General features: G+C 48.5%; 2 protein-coding genes across 2 annotated transcripts; one reads left to right on the top strand and one right to left on the bottom strand.

The window, feature by feature from the left end:
- Positions 1-506: 506 nt before the first annotated feature.
- Positions 507-5,359, bottom strand: LOC141916961 (F-box only protein 39-like). Its single transcript, XM_074809962.1, is given in 5 exon segments — positions 507-542; positions 3,049-3,179; positions 3,182-3,272; positions 4,345-5,043; positions 5,045-5,359. Coding segments are annotated over 5 exon segments (1,272 nt in total).
- Positions 5,360-16,729: 11,370 nt separating this feature from the next.
- Positions 16,730-20,752, top strand: LOC141917095 (protein PIMREG-like). The gene is given in 6 exon segments (XM_074810188.1): positions 16,730-16,988; positions 16,991-17,019; positions 17,840-18,170; positions 18,443-18,448; positions 19,751-19,844; positions 20,722-20,752. Coding segments are annotated over 6 exon segments (750 nt in total).
- The last annotated feature ends 1,006 nt before the right edge of the window (positions 20,753-21,758 follow it).

The following is a 21,758-nucleotide window of genomic DNA, read 5'->3' as shown; positions in this document are numbered from 1 at the left end:
GGTCCCAAGATCAAGACATTGCAGAAGAAATTGGTAGCTTTGACTCTTGTTCCAACTCTGCTGTGGGTTTTGTGTGTGACCTTGGTCCAGCATTCAAATTCCTATCAAACATGTTGTTCCTGCTCATCCCTGCTTCCTATTTTCCCTGCTAGAGGTTACTGTCCCTTCAAGTCTGCACCTATGGTCCATTCCCAGCAATTTAGCTCAATTTTAGCACTTTCAGTAGAATCCTACCAAAACCAAATAGATTCCGAAACATTCTCCCAGAATTCTGGATCTGCTGGATCTGGATCTGCTCCATCCATGTCATCCATGTTTAAACTCCTTGCCTCCGCCATTTTGGCTCAGTTGCTGAGGAGAGGGGCTCCGAGGAGGAGGGTGGCGGTGGGGGACCCTCCCGAAAGCATTAAAAACCCCAGCAAAACGGCAAGCCATGAAGGCAGAAGCCCAGGGAAGAGGGAGAGCCCCAAGTCACCTCCCCCCTGAGCGGGAAGAGTGAGCTGCCGCTAACGCGGGCGGCGGGGAGTCAGCGTGGGCGGAGACTGGAGTGAGAACGGCAGTTTAAACTCCTTGCATCCGCCATTTTAGCTCAGTTGCTGAGGAGAGGGGCTCCGAGGAGGAGGGTGGCGGTGGGGGACCCTCCCCAAAGCATTAAAAACCCACGGTAAAACCGCAAGCCGTGAAGGCAGAAGCCCAGGGAAGAGGGAGAGCGTCAAGTCGCCTCCCCCCTGAGCGGGAAGAGTGAGCTGCCGCTAACGCGGGCGGCCGGGAGTCAGTGTGGGCGGAGACTGGAGTGAGAACGAACGGCAGTTTAAACTCCTTGCGTCCGCCATTTTAGCTCAGTTGCTGAGGAGAGGGGCTCCGAGGAGGAGGGTGGCGGTGGGGGACCCTCCCAAAGCATTAAAAACCCCGGCAAAACCGCAAGCCATGAAGGCAGAAGCCCAGGGAAGAGGGAGAGTCCCAAGTCACCTTCCCCCTGAGCGGGAAGAGTGAGCTGCCGCTAACGCGGGCGGCGGGGAGTCAGCGTGGGCGGAGACTGGAGTGAGAACGGCAGTTTAAACTCCTTGCATCCGCCATTTTAGCTCAGTTGCTGAGGAGAGGGGCTCCGAGGAGGAGGGTGGCGGTGGGGGACCCTCCCCAAAGCATTAAAAACCCCGGTAAAACCGCAAGCCGTGAAGGCAGAAGCCCAGGGAAGAGGGAGAGCGTCAAGTCGCCTCCCCCCTGAGCGGAAGAGTGAGCTGCTGCTAACGCGGGCGGCGGGGAGTCAGCGTGGACGAAGACTGGAGTGACACCCTACGCCCCTCACGTACAAGAGCAGCCCCCTAGGAACGCGGTGAACAGGGCGGGCAAACAGGGCGTGGCGCGTCAGAAGGGTGAGGCGCGGCAGTTCGCGCAGGCAGGCCGAGCGGACAGGGCGCAGTCTATCTCCGGGCTCTAGAACTTATCTGTGCTAGTTTCATCTTATCATCCTCCACGAGTAGACTGAACCATGGTCTCTACTGGGGTCAAAACCACCACTAGAAAGAACGTGGCGACCCAGTCGGAACTGCCACGCAAACATGCAGCGGTCCAGGTCCTGGGCTGCAGGGAGTGTCTGAGCCTGTCAGTCCTGTCGGGAGGCACCAGTGATAACACCTGTGTGCACTGCGATCACCTGGATGACCTGCTCAGCCTGGTGGTGGAACTCAAAGAAGAGGTCGAGAGATTAAGAAGTATGAGGGAGTGTGAAAGGGAACATGATTGGTGGAGTAACACCCTAGCACCCCTAAAGCAACAGGAGCAAATGGAGGCTCCAAAGGAGGAAGGTAATCCCTCAACCTCTTGCTACCAGGCAGAAGGAGGGGACCTAAGAGATGGGGGAGGCTGGAAACAGGTCCCTGCTTGGGGAGGCAGGAAAATCCCTTCCCGACTCCCCTCACCCTCCATGGTGTCCCTTCACAATAGTTTTGGGGCCCTGGAACTTTTGAGTGAGGAAGAGGAGGAGGAAGGAAATGGGACAAACAAGGAGGAAGACCGAGGTCCACCAAGGCTGGGTCATTCTAGGCCAGGTATTAAAACCAGTTCTACAGAGAACCCCAGAAGAGTAATTGTAGTGGGTGACTTCATTCTGAGGGGTACCGAAGGCCCCATATGCAGACCAGACCCATTTCATAGGGAAGTCTGCTGCCTCCCTGGGGCCCGCGTCAAGGACCTCAAGGCAAAACTCCCTGCTCTAGTGAGACCCAAGGACTACTACCCTCTCCTGGTTTTTCAAGTAGGTAGTGACAACATTACTAGAAGTCCTAAAGCAATGAAGAGAGATTTCAGGTCCTTGGGGAAAGTGATTAAGGGGTCAGGGGTACAAATTGTGTTCTCCTCCATCCCTTCAGTTGGGGGGGTGGATGAAGAAGAATACCGGAGACCTCAACAGATGAACTTGTGGCTCCAAGACGGGTGTTACTGTCAGGGCTTTGGATTTTTCAATCATGGGTTGGTATACAGGGCACCAGACCTTTTGGCATTAGATGGAATGCACCTGTCCCAGAGGGGGAAGAGGATCTTGGGGCAGGAGTTAGCTGGGCTCATTGACAGAGCTTTAAACTAGATTTGAAGGGGGAAGGGGGGAAAACATCAGCCCATCTGAAGTGCATGTACACCAGTGCACACAGCATGGGTAACAAACAGGAGGAGCTTGAAACCATGATGAAACAGGAAAATTATGATGTTGTGGCTATTACAGAAACATGGTGGGATGTCTGCCATGACTGGAGTGCGGCAGTTGAGGGCTACAAGCTCTTTAGAAGGGACAGACAAGGAAGGAGAGGTGGTGGGGTGGCGCTGTATGTTACGGACTGTTATGATTGCCTTGAGCACAAGTGTAGCGAAGACAGGGTAGAGTGTCTTTGCGTTAGAATCAGGGGGAAGGCCAACAGGGCAGATGTTGTAGTAGGAGTCTACTATAGGCCACCCACCCAGGACAGAGAGGTGGATGAAATATTCTATAGGTATTTAGGAGAAATCTCATGATTGCTTGCCCTTGTTCTTGTGGGAGACTTTAACTTCCCAGACATCTGCTGGAAATACAGCACAGCAGAGCGAGACCAGTCCAGGAGATTCCTGGAATGCGTGGGAGACAACTTCCTGACGCAACAGGTTTTGTAGCAGCCTCTCCATAAAGGTGACACTTAGAAATGCCCATACTTCCAGAATAACAACCTCTTGCATGATAAGATGAGCTGTAACAGCTCATTGTCCAGCAGCTGATACTCATTGTTTAACTCAAGTGTTAATTTCTTGGGGAAAAAAAAAAAAAAACAAAACCAGTACTACTGAAGAGAGCTTGTGAGCACAGTAACTAGAATTCAATAAACAAGAGTTTCCCAATTTTATCCACAGAAGGGACCGTCAGTAATATTGTACCTTGACATTGGCAGAGAATCAGTTTTGTACTGTCACAACAGGATATGCTACAGTAATTGCCACTCTCCCGTTAAGATGGGAGGGTCTCTTGTGCATTACATACCATCCTAAGAGACAGGCAACTCCTAGTACTGTTAGAAGATGCTACACCCACAGTTCATGCCATGGTCTTGTTTGACATACTGGAAATTATCCCAGATTCAAGAGTAGATCCAAAGACTATTTCTAGAAAGCTTTACAGATCTCTGGTGTTTATTGGAAACTCTGCAATGCAACAGAACTTAAAGCAAGCTGTCAGCAACCATCAGGTATAAAGCCATGTACTTCCCTCAGGCACGCAAAGACCTGATGCTCATTTACATGGGCCAGCTGTTGCACGCCTTTGGTGACACACCCTTAGTGATGGGCACCAGTTAACTTACATGTGCTGTAAGACATTTTGGAGCAAAACCATCAGTGTAGGTTGATGCAGGCTACAGCTCTGTAAGCAAACAAGGTGTACAGACTATTTTCCTCATATGCAGATTTGCCTGCAAAAGGGTGGGGTTCAGAAAAATCTGAAAGGCTAAGAAAGTTATCAGTTACTAAACATGAAGGTGTCTAACCAGAATAAGCCTAAAGCTTTCTTACAAAAATGACATTTTCCTGCCTGAAAGGTTCTTTTTTTCTCACAGCTGACATTACAACCACCAGTATTTCGGGGGGCAACCTGACATCAGCCTGATAGAGAAGACCAGCATAATGAACTGAACAAGGAGAATTACCTGAACTAGACTATAGCTGGAACACTGGAATGGCTCACTTGCTTAGGAAAATTACCCTCTGAACATAAAACTGAAGCAGTCAGGAATTCCTATGGATGACTGCTGTTATGCAGAAGGCCTATAGGATTACTTTGCTTAGCTTTGTGATACTGCAGTAAGATGCCACTATTGTTTCCCTTACCTGCAGAACATGACAGTAGGCTGGGAGGAGGTTGGTGAGGATAGGTCTCATTGTCCAACCTGGGTCACTGAAATAGCAGCTCCGTAGACTGATGCTCCTGACTGGGATCTCCACTAGCAGGATCCTGGCTAGGTGATCGTGGTTCATGACTCTTTCAAAGAAGAAGTTCACATTCAGTTTTGGGGCTTTCTTGGCCAAGTTTGCCCACGACATTCCCCAGACCACTTGTCCATGAGGGTCATGGATATGACATTTGATATTCAAGGTGCACAAAGAATGAGCACTCTGCTCCCGCAGGATGTCCAGCAGTTCATCAGAGATACAGTTATAATTGAAAGTCAGGATGACCAGGCTATGGAACTTGGACATAGTTTGGTGGAACAAGGTGCTGCTGTAGACAGGAAGGTGGAGACGGAAGAAATCCTCAATATTGATTTCAGATATAAAGCTTTTATCTCTCAAGCAGGTCAGAGAATTCAGAAGCTCACAGCCTTCTTCCAAGGTTACTCTTGCTCCTTTTAAGTTAAGATAATCAAGCCGTTTGCTCATTCTTCTCAGGAAGGTAGCTAAGTCCTTGATAAACTGAGCCCTGACCACATTTCTCCAGACCAAGCGGTCGAATTCCAGGTACCTGATGCTCAGGGATACTAGGCGACTGTTACACTCACCCAGGTATGAAAGAAGACTTCCCATAGTCACTTTGAAATTTTTGGGTAAAAGCAGTCTTGCGAGGATTCAATAATTTGACCTCGAGGTGCTCCAAATACTTGCTAAATTTCTTGGCATGCCGCAGGGCACTCTGAAGCTCCAGTGTGTGTGCACTTGATGGTTGGCCATAGAATGTGATGGTTCCGCTCCTCCAGAGGGATCCCGAGTACAGGGCCCAATTCCATTTTCTACAGACCAAGGCAGCCCGAGATCTGTCCGTGTTGTCTAACCAATGGAAGACACGCCTCAGGCAGACATCAGGTAGATGAGCCCAGCAGCTCTGCTCAGGTTCACTGTCATCGTCCATTGAGAAGACAGTTTTTCACTTCTGATTGTTGAGTCAAACCTAGATGAAGAAAGCTGTGGGTAGATTTCTTGCCATTCCCAACAGAACAGGCTTCCAAGCAAATGGATGAAAGTTTACTGCTTCACATCCAAAAAACAGTGATCCTTTCTTTGCCTCTGTACTCAAGCTGTCAGCATCAAACAAGCTCTTGAATCTATAGTCTAAACTAAATCAAAAGAAAAAAAACCCAGAAAACAAGAGTGAAGCACTATTACAGGACACACCTTTTAACTCTTTGGCCTTTGGTCTAGCTAAACAGTGAAATGGTATCAGTTGCTGATAGAGCAGCGACAGCCTCTCGAAACCTTTGGTTAGCATCACCTGCAATTGATAATGGTTTGTGGCCTGCTGCCTAGCGTCTCAAAGTATCCAGTGCTTTGGGGTGTGCACACTTGAACAGTACTGTCAGCACAAAACTAGCACAAATGACTTTTCTTATCCTTCTGGGGTACAATTATCTGAAGTAGCACCCTGCTATAGATGAAGGTACAAACCCTGTGGAGAGTAATGAGCAATATAAGCTGTCACTGTTCTCCAATGGACAGGGAGAAGGCTGGCAAGTCAGAACACCAACTGGGTAGTGGTAAAACACGTAAGTAAACAACCACAATGCAAGAAGTTACCAGTTCCACTCTCAAGGCTGACTGTGTGAGCAGTCAGCTCCCTGCGCACTGTTCCAGCTCTGTCTCCCTCCGGAGTTCAAGATTTGTCTTCTCTACCTCAGACCCCTCCCTCCGCAAGGGTTAGCTGTTGTCATGGAGCAAAGAGGTCACATTTGTGATGTCATGGCAACAGAATTTATGCAAGGACAAACAGTGACCAAAGCTCACTTGAGCCAAGTCATTTTGACTAAGTTAAAAAGGAAAAGGAGACTTGTTTGGTAGTCCCTTCAGAAGTGAGAAGTACAGGCCACGACCTACAAGCCAGGTGCAGGCTGCATGTCTTGTCAGTTTTCACCGACCAGATAAATGGATCAATAAACCAGATAAATGAGCAATAAACGGCCAAAAAGGGAAGTGATGTATCCTCTCTCTTTTCAGCTGTGAAATGCAAACTACATCCCACTGGCCTGTTAGGTGCCTGTTTTCATGAGGCCTTTTACAGATCGGGCTATTAGTTGGCTCTGCAAACAGCCAAAGGGCATGGAAAGCTCATGTTCTGTTCGTACCCTTGCAGAGGCAAAAATTCAGAATGTATTTATTTCCCACCTCTGTAGGGCATGTGTCTTATGTCCACTTGGTAAATCAGTCCTTAGCTCTTGGGGATGAAACCGGAAAAAAATCTAGTGATACCTTCTTATGATCTATTGCGAAATCAAGGCTTATTGGCTGACAGGACTACAAGATGCAACTCAAGGTACATGATGCCAACCTCCAGACAATCTATCTTTCCTCCTTTGTGCATGCTGTTCTGTTGGGTAACAGAATTGAAATGGATGGAAACAACAGAGGCACCCCAAGACGAATTTTAAATTTACAAACAGGCATGAAAGGACAAGCTGACTGCCCAGTTCAGCTTCAGCCTGCTGCTTCCCTTCTGGCCTACAGTTCTGGGCTGTCTGTTCAATTAGCATGTCTATTCACAGCGATTCCCCCTCCCCACCTTCACATCCAAAACGCCGATCCAAATCCCCAGCTCTCAAGTTAACCCTTAGAAACTGAGCATGTGGATCTCATCCCCACCTGAACCCACCTCTTATATTTAGTACCCCCATCTTCCCCCATCCCCCTGCCCAAGAGCTCTGTTTTATAGAGCTGTCAGTCATTTAGAAGGTGTTTAAATGAATGATCCCGTTTTGCCTGTCCAAAGATCCAAGCCTCTTAAAAGATGGTGGCTCAAGCTGCAGTTTGCTAGTGAGAAGAGCCCAAAACCTTCCCTACGGAGATGGAGTGGGGGGGAGGGCGGAGGAAGAGGCATAACACATCTGCAACTACCTGGAAGCCATAAAGCCAACGGGCAGAGCAAAGCAGAACAGCATATAAGGCTGTAACACACAGAAACAGCTGTTTATTAATAAAGGGTATTTATTGAGCTATACTTGCCTGTATTCTAGTGTGTGAATACAAAGGGGTGCAAACACCATCATGTAGAAGTTTTTTTAAACCATAGCTCTTAGAAACTTACAGCAAGTATGTTTATAAGCCAATGGAGGGACTCAAGAGGTGTGCTGCAGTGTCACTGGCTTGGCTCCCCCACGGCTCTAAGCCAAGTCCCAGCTATGGAGGCGTCTCCAGCTGTCAGCTCAGAGTTTAACTTGGTGGGGGGAAACCAAACCAAAGCTTTGGAAAAAAACCAGAAGCTGCTACAGCTCTTTTTAGAGCAATTTTTCAGGTAGAAGTGTTTTAAAGATAAAAGCTTTGCATATCTTGTTTTCCTCTTCTGTGGCAAGAAATCTACCCACAGCTTTCTTCATCTAGGTTTGGCTCAACACCCAGAAGTGAGTAAAACAAAACGAAACACCCCCAACCCCAAACCAAACCACGTTCTCTGTCCATGGCCTTTCTTTGCTGCAGAGGACATCCCAGATGGTTTCCAGTGTGCAGTCACACCAGCTGTCTCCGCCAGCAAGAGCTGCAGAAGCCTGTGGAGAAAAAGCAAACAAACAAAAAGCCCCTAAAACGCTGGCTCACACCTGCCAGGAGCCCTGGCCTGGACACCCAACCCCTTTGCTACTCCTGCCCACACGGATCTCTAGGCCACTGTGGTGGTTTGACCTTGGCTAAATGCCGGGTACCCACCAAGTCGCTCTGTCACTTCCCCCCCTTTCCCCTTTTTTTCTCAATAGGGCAAAGAAGGGAAAGAAAATAAGATAGGAAAACAAAACAACCCTTGTGGGTAAAACAACAGCAGTTTTAATATAAGCAAAGCGAAGCAAAGGTCCGCGCGCGGAAGCAAAAAAAAAAAACAGATTTATTCTCTACTTCCCATTAACAGGCGATGTCGGGCCTTCTCAGGAAGCAGGGCTCCAATACGCGTAGTGGTTGCCTCGGAGGACCAAGGGTGACCCCACCCCCTTCCTCCTTTCTCCCAGCTTTATACTGAGCAGACGTCATATGGTCTGGAATATCCCTTTGGTCAGTTCGGGTCAGCTGTCCTGGTTGTGTCCCCTCCCAAGATCTTGCCCACCCCGTCCCACTGCGGGGGGGGGGAAATGTCAGAAGGAGCCTTGGTGCTGTGTAAGCACTACTCAGCAGTAGCCACAACACCAGTGTGCTATCAACACCCTGCCAGCTCCCAGCATAAAACACAGCACCATGAGGGCTGCTACAGGGAAAAACCAATTCTGGCTCAGCCAGACCCGATACAGTCTCCACCCCTTATTCCATACCATTTACGTCATGCCCAGGTCCCACATAACACTCATTTATTCATTCCGTAAGCTTTCTTCACTCCTCCAGATGTTCAGTGACTTGGCTGCCATCTGTCAAGGTGGATGTTCAGGACAGAGCAGTATGTTTGACTGTTGGACTCCAGCACCGGCTAGGTTTGGGTCATCATCGCATGTATCTGGTTCACTCTTCGTCGTTCCTACTTCCTCCATCACTTCCTGCAACATACAACTCAGCCCACAGATTATTTCCCCCCCAAGGTTAAATCTCCTTGAGGCACACACTGAGTAGCCCCATCCTCCCGCATTACCCACCAAGTACATCCAGGTCCCTGAGCAAAAACAATCCCACGAGTGGGCTTGCCTTTTCCCAAGGGAGGAGCAATCCATACTGCCTTCCCCAGCCATTGCCCTGTGTGTACTACAGGGACCTTATCTCCTCCCACAGTATGAAGGGGTTTTGTTTGGGCAGGACCAGGACGGTTAACAGATCCTCTGGTATTAATTAGCCAAGTGGCTTCTGCTAAATTTATATCCCAGTGTTTCCATCCCCCATTGTCCAATGCTCTCAACATAGTCTTCAACAGTCCATTGTATCTTTCAATCTTTCCAGACGCTTGTGGGTAATAAGGGATGTGATACACCCACTCAATGCCATGTTTCTTTGCCCAGGAGTTTATGAGATTATTTCGAAAATGGGTTCCATTGTCTGATTCGATTCTTTCAGGAGTACCATGTCGCCATAAAATTTGCCTTTCAAGACCTAAGATGGTATTTCGGGCAGTGGCATGATTTACAGGGTACGTCTCAAGCCAACCAGTAGTTGCTTCCACCATAGTGAGTATGTAGCGCTTGCCTTGGCGTGTTCGTGGCAATGGTCCAATATAGTCAATTTGCCTGGCCTCACCATATCGAAAACTCAGCCATCGCCCTCTGTTCCAGGGAGACTTTACTCGTGTGGCTCGCTCGATTGAGGCATGTTTCACATTCATGAGTGACCTGTGAGATGGCCTCCATGGTCAGGTCCACCCCTCGATCACGAGCCCATCTGTACGTTGCATCTCTCCCGAGATGCCCGGATGTTTCATGGGCCCATCGAGCTACAAATAGCTCACCCTTGCGCTCCCAGTCCAGGTCCAGCTGAGCTACTTCAATTTTAGCAGCCTTGTCTACTTGCTCATTGTTTTGATGTTCTTCGGTGGCACGGCTTTTGGGCACGTGGGCATCTACATGACGTACCTTTAGAGCCACGTTTTCCACTCGGGCAGCGATGTCCTGCCACAGTGCAGCAGCCCAGATGGGTTTACCTCTGCGCTGCCAATTGGTCTTCTTCCACTCCTGTAGCCACCCCCACAGGGCATTAGCCACCATCCAGGAGTCAGTGTAGAGATACAGTACTGGCCACTTTTCTCGTTCAGCAATCTTTAGGGCTAGTTGGATCGCTTTTACTTCTGCAAACTGACTTGACTCGCCCTCTCCTTCAGTGGCCTCAACGACTTGTCTTGTGGGGCTCCACACAGCAGCTTTCCACTTTCAATGGTTTCCTACCACACGACAGGATCCATCAGTAAACAGAGCATACCGCCTTTCATCTTCTGGTAATTCGTTATATGGTGGTGCTTCTTGGGCACGAGCCACCTCCTCAGGCAGTGCTCCAAAATCTCTACCTTCTGGCCAGTCCATGATCTCTTCCAGGATTCCTGGACGGTTGGGTTTTCCCAGTCGAGCTCGTTGCGTGATTAACGCTACCCATTTACTCCAGGTAGCACTGGTTGCATGGTGTGTAGAAGGGATGTTTCCTTTGAACATCCAATGTAGTACAGGCAATCGCGGTGCCAAGAGGAGCTGTGCTTCTGTACCAACAACTTCGGAAGCGGCTCGAATCCCCTCATATGCTGCCAGAATCTCCTTTTCAGTTGGAGTGTAGTGGGCTTCTGATCCTCGATATCCCCGGCTCCAAAATCCTAATGGTCGACCCCGAGTTTCACCTGCTACCTTCTGCCAGAGGCTCCATGTGAGGCCATGCTCCCCAGTTGATGTGTAAAGTACATTTTGCACATCTGGTCCTGTCCGAACAGGCCCAAGAGCTACCGCCCGAGCTATCTCCTGTTTGATGTGCTCAAAGGCTTGTTGTTGCTCAAGACCCCACTCAAAATTGTTCTTCTTTCGGGTTACTTGATAGAGAGGGCTCACCAGCTGACTGTAACCTGGAATGTGCATCCTCCAAAATCCCACAAGTCCTAAGAAAGCTTGTGTTTCCTTCTTGTTGGTCGGTGGAGACATAGCTGCTATCTTGTTGACAACCTCCATAGGCACATGGCGGCGTCCATCTTGCCATTTTATTCCCAAGAACTGAATCTCCTGTGCTGGTCCCTTGACCTTGCTTTTCTTTATGGCAAACCCAGCTCTCAGAAGAATCTCAATTACTTTTTGTCCTTTCTTGAACACTTCTTCTGCCTTGTTGCCCCACACAATGATGTCATCGATGTACTGTAGATGTTCAGGGGCATCACCCTTTTCCAGTGCAGTTTGAATTAGTCCATGACAAATAGTGGGGCTGTGCTTCCACCCCTGGGGCAGTCGATTCCAGGTATATTGGACACCCCTCCACGTGAAAGCAAACTGTGGCCTGCACTCTTCTGCCAAAGGAATTGAAAAGAATGCATTGGCGATGTCGATTGTGGCGTACCACTTGGCTGCCTTTGACTCTAGTTCATACTGGAGCTCTAACATATCTGGTACAGCAGCACTCAGTGGTGGCGTCACTTCGTTCAGGCCACGATAGTCTACTGTCAACCTCCACCCTCCGTCAGACTTTCGCACTGGCCCATATTGGGCTATTAAAAGGCGAATGTGTCTTACTGATGACACCTTGGGTCTCCAGTTGACGGATCAGTTCTTGGATGGGAGCCAGAGAGTCTCGGTTCGTGCGATACTGCCGTCAGTGCACGGTCCTCATAGCAATTGGCACCTGTTGTTCTTTAACTCGCAACAGTCCTACAACAAAAGGATCTCCTGAGAGGCCAGGCAGATTAGACAACTGTTTGACCTTCTCTGTGTTCACACTGGGCACACCAAAAGCCCATCGGTATCCTTTTGGGTCTTTGAAATACCCCCTCTTGAGGTAGTCAATGCCCAAGATACAAGGGGCTTCTGGGCCAGTTACAATGGGATGTTTTTCCCACTTATCCCCGGTCAAGCTAACCTCGGCCTCCAGTACTGACAGTTCTTGACATCCGCCTGTCACTCCTGAGATCCAGATAGGTTCTGCTCCTCTATAACTTGATGGCATTAATGTACACTGTGCCTCGGTATCGATTAAAGCCTGGTACTTCTGTGGATTTGATGTGCCAGGCCATCGAATCCACACTGTCCAATACACCCGATCATCCCTTTCCTCCTCCTGGCTGGAGGCAGGGGCCCTCTATTCCTGTTCTTGGTCAGAGTATTCACTGTCTGACCCTTGCTGTGCCAGGCCGGAAACTCCTTCATCAGGGCCAAGGGAGGTGATCTCAGTCTTCCTGTATCTGGGAGATCGCTGATTACTTTCTTGCGGTTTCACGCCAGCTACATTAACAACCTTCTTGGATGTTGTCTTCTTGGCAGGGGTCTTTCCTCGCAATTCATGTACACGAGCTTCCAATTTGAAGGTGGGTTGACCATCCCACTTCCTCATGTCCTCCCCCTGGTCACGCAGGAAGAACCAAAGTTCGCCACGTGTCATGCGCCTAGGTGGTTTCCCTTTCCCTCTGACTGGGGTGGAAGAGAACCGATTTCTTGGGGTGCTCCTGACATCTAAGGCACTCGCCCGTAGAGATGAGGAGGTTCCAAGACTCTCTTCAAAGTTCTGAAGCCAGGAAGAGACTGCCTCCACAGTTGGCGTACATCTTAGTCCTTCTCCCATATCCATTTCTGGATAGTACATCGCAGCCAAGCCCGCAGAATACGAGGATGGTGCACCTTTAATCACCTTCCTCCACATGGCCCGTGTGCACAGGACATCCTCTGGATTTTTAGGGGCTTCATCATTATCTGGATCACTATAGATGACTTCCAGCACTGCTAGTTCTCTCAGGTACTGGACACCTTCATCCGCAGTAGCCCACTTCCCTGGGGAGTTGTCTGTAAGATCTTCCTTGAAAGGATATCTTGCTTTAACACTTGAAAGGAGCCATCTCCACAGACTGCAAATTCCTGTTTCTTTTCCAATTCCCCTTTCAATTCCTCGATCTCTAGCAAGGGAACCCAGCTGTTGGGCTTCCTTACCTTCCAGCTGCTGAGCATCAGCCCCATTATCCCAGCATCGAAGCAGCCAGGCAGCAATCCGCTCACCCGGCTGGCGGCTATAGTCTTTCCGCAGATCTCGCAGTTCTGATGATGTCAGGGACCGGGTAGTTTCTGCCTCCTGTTTGAGTTCTGTTATTCCCTCTTCTGACCCCTTTGCTGAAGGACCCGCTTCTTCCTCCTCTTTTTCGTCCCTTATTAATCGAGGGTATGGACCTGTTGTTCTCCTTGTCCACTGTTTCTTTTTTACTACTGGGGCAATCTCTGCTGTTATTGTTTTTGTTTGAGTTCCCGTTTCCACCACAGTCCTTTGAGAGCACTGAACTGCAGCTCGATAAGCACAGGCCAGGCCCCAGTACAGCGCTAGGAGTTGCTGATTTTCATCGGGATAGACAAGGCACCCTTCTATCAGGTGTTGTGTCAGTTTTGCGGGGTTGCTTGCCTGTTCAGGGGTAAGATCCCAGGCTACAGGAGGTGATAACCGTCCTAGGAATCTGCCCAAATCCTTCCACTCCCCCTGCCACCCAGGGACAGGCCGCCTCAGGGCACATTTTGGTATTCTCTCACCCAAAATTTGCTTTCTCTTACACCAAAAACCTAACGAGCTCCACACAGCCCACAATAGGCGAACAGCATTAATGAACAGTATCAAAGAGCTAACATAAGGATTAATAAGTACTTCGGGAGCTTGCAGAATAAAACCACTCATGATGTTCCCAATTTCTTCCAGCATGTTCCCGAGCTTAGCAAAATAAAGAAAAGCAGAGCAATAAACAAACCCGTGACCAGCACAAGAGCTTGTCGCTTACTAACTGCTATAGCTATAGCACAATTAATATAAAACTGCCGTTGTCCCGCCCCACGTTGGGCGCCAAAATAGACTGTGGTGGTTTGACCTTGGCTAAATGCCAGGTACCCACCAAGTCGCTCTATCACTTCCCCCCCTTTCCCCTTTTTTTCTCAATAGGGCAAAGAAGGGAAAGAAAATAAGATAGGAAAACAAAACAACCCTTGTGGGTAAAACAACAGCAGTTTTAATATAAGCAAAGCGAAGCAAAGGTCCGCGCGCGGAAGCAAAAAAAAAAAAACAGATTTATTCTCTACTTCCCATTAACAGGCGATGTCGGGCCTTCTCAGGAAGCAGGGCTCCAATACGCGTAGTGGTTGCCTCGGAGGACCAAGGGTGACCCCACCCCCTTCCTCCTTTCTCCCAGCTTTATACTGAGCAGACGTCATATGGTCTGGAATATCCCTTTGGTCAGTTCGGGTCAGCTGTCCTGGTTGTGTCCCCTCCCAAGATCTTGCCCACCCCGTCCCACTGTGGGGGGGGGAAATGTCAGAAAGAGCCTTGGTGCTGTGTAAGTACTACTCAGCAGTAGCCACAACACCAGTGTGCTATCAACACCCTGCCAGCTCCCAGCATAAAACACAGCACCATGAGGGCTGCTACAGGGAAAAACCAATTCTGGCTCAGCCAGACCCGATACAGCCACGAAATCCGCGGAGGGGCGAAGCAGCGCTGCCGTGCTCGGTCCCACCCGCCCTCAGCGTCCTTACAACACCGACACCTGTGCTGCGGGGGGGGGGCTCCTACCGGCACCTACAGCCGCCTCCTCCGCCGCCGCCTCCTCCGCTTTACTCCCCATCCTCGCCACTGCGCCCGCCGGCGCGAGGAGGCCGCGGCCCGCCCGGGGGCCCCCAGTTGCCCCCCAGGCCCGGCGCCCCCCCCGACCCCCGGGGCGGAGCCGCCGCAGCTGCGGCGGCGCGAGGAGGCTCCTGGGGCAGCGGCAGCTCGGTCCCGCTCCCGGTCCCCGCCGTTCGTGCGAGAGGCCCGAGCCGGGCTCCCCCGGCTTCAACCGTCCCCGGCGGGCGAGATCCCGGCATCGGCCGCGCCCGCGCTGTGCCGCCGCGCCACCCCCCGCGGCGCGGAACCGCTTCCGCCGGCCGGGCCGCCGCTGCGGGGAGCGGCCGCGGGGAGCACCCGCCACGGGAGCGCAGCCCTGCCCGCGCGGGAGGGGACTCTGGGGGGGCCGCGGCCGGCGCGTGCCCGAGGTGCCCGGCGCCGAGCTGCCCGCGGCGGGTTCCCGGTGGGCCGGAGCCCCGGGGTGTCCGTCTGAGAACAGATCAGCGTCGCCCTGGGACGGCAGCTGCGCCCTTCGGGGCGTTTCTCCCGAGTAGTATTTTTCAGCATAAATTAAGCAACAGTAGTTAGCAGTTTCTCAGGAGGAGGCTGGATAGGCTGCGAGGAGAACTGACTGGTTGCCCGATTACTAGTTTTTTCCTTGTTGCCACATGCAGGAACGTATTGAAGGTGTTAATATCCCAGACACCTTCTGGATTAAAAGATTTCAATAAGCCTTATTGCTTTCTGACACAAATAAGGACGCTTGTTGAGATGGAGACAATTTGGGAGATTAGAGATAGTAAGGAGGGTCAGTGGGCTTTCCGAATATGTGGTATAACTATGGTAGAGACGTCCCCGCTTTTTTTATTAACAATCTGCAAGGAAGTATTGGTAAAATTAATTTGCACTCAATTCAGATTGCTAAAATAAATTTGCATTTAAATTCCTTTTTAGAAGTAATTCACTACCAGTATCCTAGCTTGATAGCTAGTGAAAAGATTTTAAACTACGTGTATGTTTAAGTTGTCATATATCACATAGATAACAGGCATTTGGGCCCTTCCCACCCATGTCTGCTGCCAGTACCAATCCTGGCAGTTTCAGGATTTATGTATCCAGAACCGTAACTGTGACTTAAGCCTGAGCCTTCAGCAACTCAGGCAGGAGACAAGAGTAGCTGTGTAAATTTGTCCGGCAGTGGAAGGCTGTTTTGATTAATGAAGGCAAAAATTGGGATATGAGACCATAGTCTGAGACACCAACAAGAAGCTTGCACTTACTGAGCATGCTACCTCGCAAGCTCGAGTCTCGCCGCTCACCAAGGTCTGATGTCCGGTGCTGGAAATGCAGTATAAGACTTCTTCATGGGCACGCACAGACCTGAACAGCTGCAGGAATCAAGGCTGTTCTCCAAGTAAAAGTCTGCTCAGCTCTGATCTTGTTTCGGGCAAATGTAACTGAATACATTGTGTGATGATTTTGATTCCTCCTGTTATAAATGAGCTCAGACTCATTAAGATTTTAAAAACTTAACTCCAAATTTATTGTTCGAATAAAGACAAGCAAACAGCGCTGGGTGTGCTGGGAGTCTCTGCTCTACCAGGACACACACACACACCCCCCAAAACCGATTCCTTTTATAATGTAGTCCTTATACATATTCATGAAGATGGGCGTGTTCCCTGAGGGGTCTGCGAAGTTGTAACAATTTTCGCGGGCTTTTCTTGGGTTTTTCCATTTATGGAGGATGACTCAGCAGGATGATGTCCGAGCAGAGGTGCATTTGCAGACATAGTATCAATACGTCCAGACATGACACTGTCTGGTTCGATGAAGACGGCCATTTTAACTGCCCTCTAACAGCAATGGATCTTAACAACAAGAACTATGGACATAACATCTTATTGCCTAAAAAAATACAAAAGCATTTAGGAACTCCATACATAAGGGAATTATATTTTATCACTCACATGGGCACGAATCAGATAAACATATCTCACACTCCTTTTTCACAGTGCTCTGTACCTTGCTCTGTCTAATTCTTGCTCTCGTTCTGATTGTTTTACAAATAAGGTTGACAAAGAACTGGGGCAGGATGATATCTGTGCTCCAAACCGTCAAGGCAACAATGGCCTGGCGGAAACACCAGCTCCTAGCTGACTTCGATGAGAATGAGAGCCCTGTACCTGTCAAATTCAAGAGAAGAGCTTCTTCGAGTTCCCTCAACACCATCCACATGTCTCTAAGGAAGCGAGTACCATTAAAGCAAGTAGAGCTGAATTCTCGTAAGACCCCAACTTGGCAAAGTCTGGAGGCAAGACAAAAGCGCCAAACTCTTCAGAGTATTAAAACAACAGAAAAAATGCTTTCGGAACAGTGTCCCAGGTACTTTGCCTTTGCCGTGGAGCATGGATAGAGTTTAGTTTTTGCTTCAACTTCAGTACTAAGAGTTCTGGACTCTACAGAACGCTGCATTCCTAAGAGTCTATGCCACACACTTGCACACCATAATGCTTGTCTCAAAATGTTTAATATCCTTGCTAAAGTACAGATAGGCAAATTAGGGATCTGGCAGAACAGGGAGGAAGGTGAAAAGAAGAACTATGAGATGTAGTTTCATCAAAACTTTTATTACTGCATAAATGCTTGTCCCCTACTGTATTTTATCATGCATGGCAGAGCAGCCTTCTCAAGGAGGAATGAGGGTAGAGACTGCCATTGCTTGCAAGTAATTGTTTCTGGGAAACGTGTAGAGCTTTGGATTTAATTTTTTTTTACTCCTTTTCCTGTACCCATACTATTTATTAGCATGTTCTTCATTATAGTCAATCTAAATTTGCACTGACAAAAACTGCTAGATGGTAGCAGGGTAGCAAACTCAAGCTTGTACTTCCCTTTGGTGCAGACCTCTGATTTTAACCGCATCAAATATCTGTGAGGAAGCCTGGCTCTTTCCTGCGTAAGAGCAGCAGCAGCTCTGTTCCAGTGCCTGCTGAAGTTCTTGACAAGTTCCAAGGACTGGGGGAGCAAATGACTCCTCCAGTGCAAGTGAGTACAGAGGGTTGATAAGCACTCATGCTAGACCAAACCTGCTATGAGAATGAAATCTAGGGATTCATCTCAAATGTTCCTTGTTTTTCTGGTTCCACACTCCAGGCTAATTGCGTTCATTTAGCATAACATGACTGTCTAATGCTTCTTTCAGAAAATACAGAAGACTTACCAAAGCCCTGTCCACTCGATGGTGACCCTTCCAGCTGAATCCATCAGCAGAAGCTGTGCAACCAGTTCTACCAAGAAAAGAATTACTACACCTCGAACCCTTTGCCATAAGAAGAGTGTTACTCTGGCAGCCAGTTCCAAAGACACCCCAAGATCCAGCAAAAGAGCCTTGCTTGGGCCAACAAGGGTGCCAGAACATAGAGAATGGAGGGGTTTCTCATCCTGGCTTGGTAAAGATGCTGTCTCTCTCCGGAGATCAAGAAGAGCAGCAGCACTGAAAAGCCCTTATTCATCACCTGCTCCTTCCAGCAGAAGCCTGTAAGCTACATTCTTCTGTAAACCTTCTTTCTTTTTTTTTATTATTACTATAATTACAGTATCTTGTAAGGTGAAAGGCAAGATATGAAGGTTGCTATCCTATTCCCCTGAAAGGGTGTGCTGTTTGAATAGTTAAGAAAGTAGTTACAGGTCCCTGTATAGACAGGGACCGAGCACTACATAAAGCTGAAACATTGCCATCCAGAGGGACCTGGGCAGGCTGGAGAGGTGGGCTTGTGCGAACCTCATGGAGTTCAACAAGGTCAAGGGCAAGGTCCTGCCCATGGGTCTGGGCAATCCCCAGCACAAATACAGGCTGGGTGAGGAGGGGATGGAGAGCAGCCCCAAGGAGAAGGACTTGGGGGGGTTGGTGGGTGGAAAACTGCCTGTGAGCCGGCAACGTGTGCTGGCAGCCCAGAAAGCCACCCGTGTGCTGGGCTGCACCCAGAGCAGTGTGGGCAGCAGGGCGAGGCAGGGGATTCTCCCCCTCTGCTCTGCTGTGAGACCCCCCTGCAGTGCTGGGTTCAGCTCTGGGGGCACCAACATCAGAAGGACACGGACCTGCTCGAGCGGGGCCAGAGGAGGCCATGGAGATGCTCGGGGGGCTGGAGCATCCCCCTGTGAGGACAGGCTGAGAGAGTTGGGGGGTTCAGCTGGAGAAGAGAAGGCTCTGGGGAGACCTTAGAGCAGCCTTCCAGGACTGAAAGGGGCTACAGGAAAGGGGGGAGGGACTCTTTATCAGGGGGGAGGGATAGGGCAAGAGGTGATGGTTTTAAACTGACAGAGGGTGGATTTAGATGAGATCTAAGGAAGAAATTCTTCCCTGTGAGTGGGGGGTGAGGCCCTGGCACAGGTTGCCCAGGGAAGCTGTGGCTGCCCCCTCCCTAGAAGGGTCCAAGGCCAGGTTGGACAGGGCATCTTTAAGGTCCCTTCCAACCCAAACCATTCTATGAAACTTAATTTTGTGTTGTGACAAGAACTTTTTAAAAATCACTCTCGCACTGGGTAAGTTTACACCATGTTTCTCAGCACCAGTCCCCGTCAGACACTAGACATACACCTGAGTTCTTTGCTGATGCCTTTCCAGTAAAGAAAAATGGTCTTGTTGCATCTCACTCCTACTTAGCTATAACTTTTCCAAAGTTGCTATTTGTATTGCAAAGGTACCTGGAATAGCTCTGCTTATGCTGGGCTCTTGAGAGAGTAGAGAGATTCTTGCCGTAGAGATTTAATACAAATTAGATAAAGGGTTGTGAGCTAGGGAAATACTTCATAATGCACACACAGGTTTCTGTTTTGGTTGAAGTCACACAAGAAATGTCAAAGTTAGAAGCTGAATCCAAGCCTTGTGAATCTGAATCCACTGTTTGAATTGGAAGGCAGCCATCTTGGGGATGAATGGAGGTGTGAAGCAGTTGGTCAGCAGAATTAAAAGCACGGTTGCTACAGCCCTAAAGTTCTCTGGGTAAAGTCTGGAGGTAACTAGAGTTGTTACTGTAGGGATAGAGGCTTGGGTAGTGTCACCTAGTCAGTCTGTTCTGTTTTATCTGTAGTAATGACTGTTCTGTTTACTGAGAGTTTGACTGTGAGTTGGAGCTGGTCTCCTCAGGGATTTGCCAGCTGAAGCGTATCTCCCAGGCTTTTGATGACGCCATTGTGCAAGAGGAGAGGTAAATACCGCTAACTGTCCCTCAACTTTTAGCAACATGTTTCTTCCCACTTGGACATTGCCAGTTGCAGGCTAAGTGATCCCTGTAACTCAGGATGAGGAACAGTTGCAGAACTTTGTCAGCTGTAATGTAGCAGAGCATTTCTTGTGCAGATTAAATCTGCAGTATAAACCTGTGCAGGTTAAATCTGCAGTTTGACTTGCAGCTTCTAAAACCTGTCAAAGCTCTCCTTGTCTTCAGGTTTCTTGCTGTGGAGGTCAGATTTTTCCCAGCAAGAGCCTACCTTTGACCCTGTGTGATTACAGTACCTCTCTGCCTCTGTCTAAAAGAGGTGCCAACCCAGGCTGGGGGAATCCCACTGCACTGACTGTCATTGGTGTCATTGTGCATTTGTAAGAAAATCCTTTTAGTAGGTAGCATTGTATTCACAAATAGTCCATGGTACCCATAACTCACAATTTAGAGGATGCAGAAGCCTCTTATACAACACCTTGGTTAATCCACGAGGTAGTAGGCTGCTGTGTTTGTAAAGGTTACGTCATTCTGAGTTAGACATACTAAGACAGTAAAAACTAAAGGTCAGAAGTCTTGTCACAGGGCAATTCCCTCAAGCTTCCTCTCTTAGAACATTCGATGATTTTATGTCACGCATTCAATAATTAAATGTCAAGCACCTAAAATCCTCTAGAGAGGGCTTAGCATCAAGTACTTTTATCTACAAAGAGGTAAGGGCTTAAAATCCTACATAATTCCAGAAATTAAATTTTTACCAGTGGAACCATTTCCAGATAACTATAGGTTAAATTTGTATTAAGTTAATGATCATATCCATTGAAAGTTCACTAAATCTCACTCCTAATATTCTCCCATCTGTTAGTGATATGACAGTTTCTCTCATTCGTAATTGAAGATAGTAACCAGGTAAAGTAGTTGCTCACTTATCTTGTCTATACCTGCATGCATCTGTGGTGAGAAAATCTGCTGTTTGGAGAAAGGCTTATTAACTGATGCTTCTTTAAAGTATTATTATGCAGAACCACAGGGTTCTTCCCTCATATTCACTGTGGCGCTCTGCTACAGCAGATCATTGTGCAGTTGTCGAACTTCACCTCTACGTTGTGTGTTAGTGAAACCTTGTGGGTTTGCAGTGAACTGAAAGTTGGGCTTCTATGCAAACAGCAGCTTTTCTCACCCAAGACCAGAAAACTACTGGTACTAATGTCTTTGTAACTCCACCTCAGTTCTCACTGATTACTAATGAAGATCACAACGCATGGCAGAACATTTACCCTGAGCTGTCTAATTTTACAGCCTTTCTTTTCCATCCTTAGCATTGTCTTAGCAGTTAAGACCATGCTGTCACAATAACAGCAGTTGATACCTGTATTGCTGGCATTTTTAAACACACAGTTGTACCTAAATGGATGGGAACAGGAATTTGTTGCTGTAAATTTCTAAACATCACTTCTAGTGTCAATTCATTGAACCATTACTGGGTAAATGCCTCTGTTACCTTCCCTGAGATCTGTATTTTGACATTAGTATCTTCACTCATTACTCTGGAAGTGTTCCTTTTGTTAAGGGAAAGTTACATCCTGAATACTATGTCCTATTTTAGCAACAAAGATAGGTGTAAGACATTGATTGCTGTAACTTTTCAGGAAAAATGAGAGCAGTTTCAAATGCTTGACTGAAGCTTTAAACAGTGACGTGTACTGCTTGCGCTGAGCAATTTGGTCCAGTTGTCCTGCATGTGTAGATGCACACAGTGTGCTCTGTCACTGGCTGTTTTCTAGGTCGCCTACTGGAATAACTGAAATAAACTTTTTCTGGAGGTGCCCTTACAGTCTTGCATATGACTTTCTGTTCTGATATCCAATTGCCATGAGTTCTAGTGTTACAGCTCCCTTTTCA

Source organism: Strix aluco, chromosome 33 (genome assembly GCF_031877795.1).
Source record: "Strix aluco isolate bStrAlu1 chromosome 33, bStrAlu1.hap1, whole genome shotgun sequence".
NCBI classification, from domain to species: domain Eukaryota; kingdom Metazoa; phylum Chordata; class Aves; order Strigiformes; family Strigidae; genus Strix; species Strix aluco.
Note: the sequence above shows the minus strand (reverse complement) of the source record. Positions and strands in the feature narration are given on the sequence as shown.